This window comes from Corylus avellana, chromosome ca5 (assembly GCF_901000735.1).
Source record: "Corylus avellana chromosome ca5, CavTom2PMs-1.0".
Taxonomy (NCBI): domain Eukaryota; kingdom Viridiplantae; phylum Streptophyta; class Magnoliopsida; order Fagales; family Betulaceae; genus Corylus; species Corylus avellana.
The window spans coordinates 24,198,691-24,205,447 of record NC_081545.1 but is presented as its reverse complement, the minus strand read 5'-3'; the positions used below and the strand labels follow the sequence as shown (position 1 = coordinate 24,205,447).

Below are 6,757 nucleotides of genomic sequence, written 5' to 3'. Positions count from 1 at the left end.
TATCTATCTTTTCCCGCGTCATCCCAAATTCCAAGGACTTGGCCAATTCTCAATGGGCCACGTTTTCGTGGCACTTTCCTCCAAAATATGACCTGCTTGTTAGCTTAAGAAAAAAATAAAATAGAAGACGTATGCATTAAAAGTAATTCATTTCTGTATAAAAGATATGGCTTTTCCATTTATACTTTCATTTACATACAAAAGTATAGAACTACAAAACAGCCCTTCTGCATAATTAGCTTCTTTTTTTTTTTGGCCAAGCAATATACAAGGGGACTTGTGCATAGCATTTGACGCAATGTATATGACTCTTTTGACTTCTCCCTCCAACACAAATACTAAAAATTTGTTTTTGTTTTTGGTGGGTCCAACACCAATACTGTCCGGACTTATTCAAAAACAAGTACGGAGTAAAAGTTGGCTTCCCTAAACAACGAAAATCTCCAAGTACCCATTCTAGTGTACTCTAAAAACTATTCATATATTATGATTATATCATATATAATCACAACAACAGCAAGTAGGATCAAATTGAATAGCTCCACAATGGAACGTCCGCATCGGCTTCCATGTCATCCCCGCCGTACCCATCATATCCCACACAGTAAGGCGGAGGCAAGAGCATCCCCTCCGCCATATTTACCAGCAACCCCGGCATGTCGTAGACCATCTCCTCGTCCATGAAGAACACGGTCTCCGACGGTTGTCTTTCCTCCTCGGCATCCTTCGTCTCTGCAGGCCGAAACGCCTCAGCAGCCTCCGCAGCCGTTCGCTGAATGTCCTTGGCCGTTCCCGAAGCCGGAACCGGCAGCCGCCAAGCGGAGTCCGCGAAGTTGAGGCAGGCGGTGTTTCCCCTCAGCGCTATCGCCGCCACGTCGTGGGCTCGCGCCGCCATCTCGGCCGTGGGAAACGTCCCCAGCCATATCCTGGTCTGCTTGTTGGGCTCCCGCACCTCGCAGACCCACTTCGCGGTGTTCCTCCTCCTCCCCCCCCGGTACACCGGGTGCCTCGTCTCCTTGAACTTCTTCCTCCCCGCCCGCTTCTTCGGGTTCCTGGAAGCCAGCCGAATCTCCTCGTCCGACAAGTGCGCCGCGCTAAGACTGCTGCTACTCTCAGACCCCGGCGAATAATGAGTGAAAACTTCCATCAGTGTCGGTGCGTGCTTCAGTAGTGGAGTGATATTATGATGGTTGTAGTTTGGTGAATGTGAATATAATGGTTTATAGTTTTGGTAGTAAAAAGCAGGAGAGTGTGTGTATATATACGTTGCTTTGCATTGCCAAACGAGAGGGAAAAGGTACGCACACACGGTTCGTGGTAAGGAGCCAGGCTGGGGGTGGTGAGGGGTGGGGCCCGGGGTGTTTTTTTTTGGCAACTGCTAAGGAAGCGGGGTTGAACTGAAGTACCAGCTGGATTTAGCCAAGTTGTGCGCTGGTGTTGGTGTGTGGCGACACGTGGATAATTTTGACTGAAAGCCTCAGCTTCGCTACTTTCTAGTCAAGTGAATGAATGAATGTACAGGTGTCAGAATCAGGGAGGATTCAAGGCTCGGTCCGCTCTCTCTCACTGTCACTTCCTGTCATTTTTTTATTTGACGCCCCATTTAGGATATTACGGACGCTGACCCCCCGCCCCCCCCTCCTCGGCTCCTATCCATTTCTGTACTTGGGAGACAATTTGCTCCCTTTTTTTTAAAAAAAAAATTATATTTTTTTCAACCATACGACTCGGTCCACCATTAAAAAATAATTAAAAAGTGATGCTTTTTATTAGGAATTTGCTTCAAATCGTGGCAATACACTAATATAAAATTATATAATCAATCATAAGTTATTATAATTATTTAATTTTGTGTTAAGTTTATGTAGAATTTGTAAGTCATATAAAAAAAAAATGTTATGCATTCTTCTGGTCATATGTAGATATTATTTTTTTTTTTAAAAAAAAAAATGGTCAAATTGGCTTTAGCACGAAAAATTTGAAGTGTTTTTTCAGTGTTCTTTTCTTGGTAGATATAATTTTTTAAAATTTGATTGAGAAAAATAATGACTATTTTTTTTTTTTGGCTTTTCAAGAGAACATGTAGCATCATTCTCTTATAAGAAATTATTAACTTTAAATGTCACGTGTCGAGTTTAAATTATGTCATGACATATGTACAAAATTATATATAAATCAACATTAACTCGATTTATTAAATTAACTAGTTTGTTCTCTAATTTTTATAGAAACCGATTTATAAATTCAATATTTGAATATCCATTTTTTTTTTAAAAAAAAATAATAATAATTTTGATCCGCTACTTGTGATAGTGTCGCATTCTATCCATCTGTTATCCAAACTCATTTAGATTTGCTCACGTTTTTGAAACAAAAAGGTGAACTAAAAAAGAAAAAAAGGAGGAGGATAAAGAGGATATTCTTCAAAGTATCACCACGTGGAAGAAATTTAAATCCTAAATTGCCTACAGAATGATCCTGTGGGGACTGACAGGTAGGCGTTGTTAGAACTTTCTAGGAAGGCACGATGTGTGCGCGTGTAGGGCTGTTAAGTGAGCGAAGCGTCTTGCGAGCAAGCTTGGGCTCGGCTCGCATAAGCTCGGCTCGTGCTCGACTCGAGTATTAAATGAAGCACTTCATGAACACAAATTCTGGCTCGAATATTAAACGAAGTAAGCTCGGCTCGACTCGGCTAAGCTCGTGAACAGCTCGTATAAGCTCGAGTGTGTATATATATATATATATATATATATATAAACTAAGTAATACATAATTAATTATAAATCTCATAATTATTAAAACCTTAAAATTACATTTATATTTTAGCGTTAGAGAATGAAAAATTCTAGACCCTTCGTGATCAAAGAGAGAGAGAGCAATCATTAAAAAGACATCGATTCAATTAGAGCAGATCCAAACAAAAGGAAGAAGAATCAAGCAGAAACTATTGAGGGAGATTGCGAAATGCATAAACTATTGAAGAATCAAACATACGCAAACACTATCACTACCTGTCTGGTGAGTGAGAGTGAGAGAGTGGGAAATGAGAGTTCAGGTGGAAGATCCGTTGTGACTGGTGAGGGGGATTGAGAGAGAGACGTTAAAAAAATATTTTTTTGTAGGGGGCGTTGTCCCAATGCAGTCTGAATACAACCTGTTAACTTGTCCCACACTGTTAAGAAAACATCAATCTCCAAGTTTACTTATCTATAAAAGGATGCATATCCTCTCTCTTTGAAACCAAATGCCTTGCTGTATTGACTCAGGCTCCATACTCGACTAGCCAGGCTAAGCAAATACTCATATGCAAACTAACTTCTTAAGCCGTTTTAAGTGTACTTAAAGTTAAAAAAAAATTTAAAAATAAAAACATTAGCTCGATTCGACTTATTATTAGCTTGAACTCGATTTTTTTGGCTCGCTCTTGAGCTCGAGTAAAATTTAAACGAGCCAAGCCTGAACAAGGAAAGCTCGCTCAAGCTCGGCTCATTTACACCCCTATGCGTGTGACAATTGGGCAAGTTGAACACGTGACACACACGTGACACACTGAAAACAACGAACCAAAGGGAGGGGGGTCTTTACCTTTTGGGGGTGACGTCACACAGTTCCCAAAACACAGTTGACAGTTAATATGGCCGTTTTTTGTTTTTGTTTTTTATAAAAAGAAAAGATAAGATAGAGAGAGAGATATGATAATATGGCCGTTTCTTTATAGCATAGGATATATTTTTTTTTGATAAATAAAATATTATAGGATATTTTTTCGTCGATTGCACTACATGAGGCAGTTTTTTTTCCTCCCTTCAGGTTGTCGTGGAAAAAAAGATAATGCGTGAAAGGCAATTAACCAGACATGATATTGGTGGTGAGCAATTTGTATCTGAAGTGAGTTCAAACTATCACTTACTAATTAATATCAACTCTATTCCCAGCAGAAAAAATAGTTCCCTTTACGATTTTCATTTTATTTTATTGTTTACTCCATTTTCACCTATATCTATTGTTCAACCAAGTATGGTGGAACCATTTTAAAACGGTTACGCCGTTTGGGTGCCTCTTTGGACTGGTCTCGTGAGGTTAGTGTTTAGTTTGATGTAACTCGTTTTTCTCGGCCTAGATAAAGCATTGTATTATAGATGAATTACTTCGTTTTTTTTTTCCCAGGTCTCAGGTCTCAGCTCAGGTTGGTTTAGTATCAGTCCTGCTGGATGTTACATTTTTTTTTCCCCACTGTGCGCCTTTACTTCTGTTACTTGGTTCTTATCTCAAAGGGATTTCCTGCCCATTTTCTGTGTACTAAAGTCATTCTCCTTTCTCCTCATTTCTATTTTTCCTTTTTTGTTCTTTTAATTATTTAGTCAATAGATCCTTTCAAATATGAAATGAAAGATGGCGTGTAAGACATTATTGCTTTTGTGAATTGGTACTTTTGCTGATCTTAAATCTTTTATTTATTTTTATTCTTGCCATATTTCAGAATACTGCATGTGGTGCCTGATCGATGGACAAGATGATTTTATTTGTTTATTTTGCCCCCTTTTTATTGTATATTTCATCATGTTATTGAAGTCTTTGTTGCCATATGGTTAAGTAGGTGGTTTATCTATTGTATTAGATGCACATGGCAATTTGTTCTGCAACTGCATGCCCTTCGATTTGGTTGGAAAAGAAAAGTTCTTTATCATATTGTTTACTCAGATAGATTAAGTTAACGATTCAGCTGTGTGGCTTTCTATCAGTTTTCCAGTTGAATGGAAGTCAATGTTGCATGTGTAAGAAATTTCATTTAAGGTATGTTCTTTATGTCACATATATTATTGTGATTATAAAATATGTATAATTACGGTATTCAATGATTTATTCGAATTAAAACTTATTCTATGAAATCAAATATTCTAAATTAAATTGTCGATTTAATTCTTGTGGAAACAAATATTTGAATTTATTACTAATTTTATTTTGTGGAATCAAATAAGTTGTATTGATTATTTATTTGATTTTTATTCCTTGATGGGAAGAATAATTAAGGTAACAACTCTAATTGAGGGTCTTTGACCTATCTATAAATAAGACATGTGTATTCTATCAATTTGCATTCACTGGTAGGCATAGGTCAGAAGAACCTCTCAATAATTTTTTGTTTTTTAGATTTTATTGCTATGAAGCTGTTTTTCAACTGGCTTGAGCAAATATTTATAGAATTATTCATTCCGCTACTAATTTTATTGTCAATTAGCATTTAATTATATATAGAATTCTTACATGTGGTATCAGAGCCTTCTCTAGGCCATATTTGCTCAGTCTAATTTTAGATATGCATGTTGTAAATATATATATATATTTTTTTTGTTTCAATAATATTTATTTTGTTTATTTGATTCCTGAAACAAAATAGGGTGAAAAGAATGAAACCCACGGCCCTGTTAAATTTTTTGTTTAGGTTGAAATAAAATAAGTATAGGCCATAAGTGTTTGTAGAAAGGAGAGATGGTTGGCATCTCGAAAGGCCATCCTGTTATCCACACATCCAGTTAAGGCTTCCCACCCTTGGGGTGGATCTATAACCAGCACAGGCGACTCAGGGTTTAGCGGCAGCCCTTAACGGGCTGCCTGTGGAAAGGACGGTGACTTTGGCCGTCGGTTCTGCTCCGATTTTGCCCACCTGGCAGCGGCATTGGCCGCATAAAGCGTCGGTCTTCCCACAATCTGTAGCGGCGTTGGCTGCATAAAGTGAGCGGCAGCCCAACTCAAAGCCGTGGATGGCGCCACCGCTTCTTGTAGGTCGGCATCGTGTGGGGCAACTGGTCAGTGGTGGATGGGTGGACAGCGCATTCAAAAGGTGTAGGAGCTGCGGCGGCAGCACATGGGGAAGATGAGGGGCGGCAGCTAGGATTTGGGTATTTTTGGGTTGGGAAGTTAAGGATTCGGGTAGGGTTTCTAACCCATAAGGAACCGGGTCAAGTATTTTTGGGCCACTAGGTATGGGTTCATTTTAACCCAAGCCCAATTCAGTTAAAAAAAACAAAAAATTGGTTTATTAAGTGGGTTAACCCGATTGGGCCAACCCAATACAGAAACTAAAGGCTGGCCCTATATGGAAGCCCAACCCGATAACTCTTTTTTTTTTTTTTCTTAAAAAAAAAAAAAGGGTTTTGGGCTCATATGGAATTATGAACCTAGGCTCTCAAGGTTAAAGGGGCCCAAGACATTCTACCATTAGGCCATGCATTTTCATATGCTTTTATATTGCAATTTAATATATGTTATCATTTAAATTGTTTAGCATTGAAATTATTATTTATTTAATGCATGGACTTAAGATTAAATTTGTTCTTTTATTGTTTAAATAAATTGTTTGATGCCTAGACCCGTGAATAATTAACGAAGCCACATATGTTGGTGAATGTTTATGATACTATCCAAAATTACAATCGGAAAGCTCTGGTAAGGCCAGTCTTGAGATTTAAGTGCACCCCCCCACTTATCTGGGACACTATCCGAGTGTACTTTGAAAAAATGTTGTTTACCCACTGACATGTTGGTTTTGTCTTTTATTCTTGAAAACTTTATTTTGGTATCTATATAGTCATTAGATTTTAATGAAGTTGTGATTATCATAATAATTTTATGAGAGCTATAACATCCCGATTTTATAATGATAATTGCATCAATATTATATATCTGAACTTCATAAAGAAAATTAACTTAATGTTGTAATTAATTCATAAATTTAATTACTCATCCCCACATGGAC

At 37.9% G+C, this 6,757-nt stretch overlaps 1 protein-coding gene and 1 pseudogene across 1 annotated transcript; one reads left to right on the top strand and one right to left on the bottom strand.

Moving 5' to 3' along the window:
- Window positions 1-277: 277 nt before the first annotated feature.
- Window positions 278-1,147, bottom strand: LOC132182691 (dehydration-responsive element-binding protein 1B-like). The gene has a single exon (XM_059596007.1). It carries the CDS (start codon window positions 1,145-1,147, stop codon window positions 527-529), a length of 621 nt encoding a protein of 206 aa, XP_059451990.1. The 3' UTR covers window positions 278-526.
- Window positions 1,148-5,471: 4,324 nt separating this feature from the next.
- LOC132183510 (U6atac minor spliceosomal RNA) lies at window positions 5,472-5,573 on the top strand (annotated as a pseudogene).
- The last annotated feature ends 1,184 nt before the right edge of the window (window positions 5,574-6,757 follow it).

Coding starts and splice junctions, on each gene's coding strand:
- LOC132182691 (XM_059596007.1), bottom strand. CDS start 1,147: ATGGAAGTTTTCACTCATTATTCGCCGGGGTCTGAGAGTAGCAGCAGT.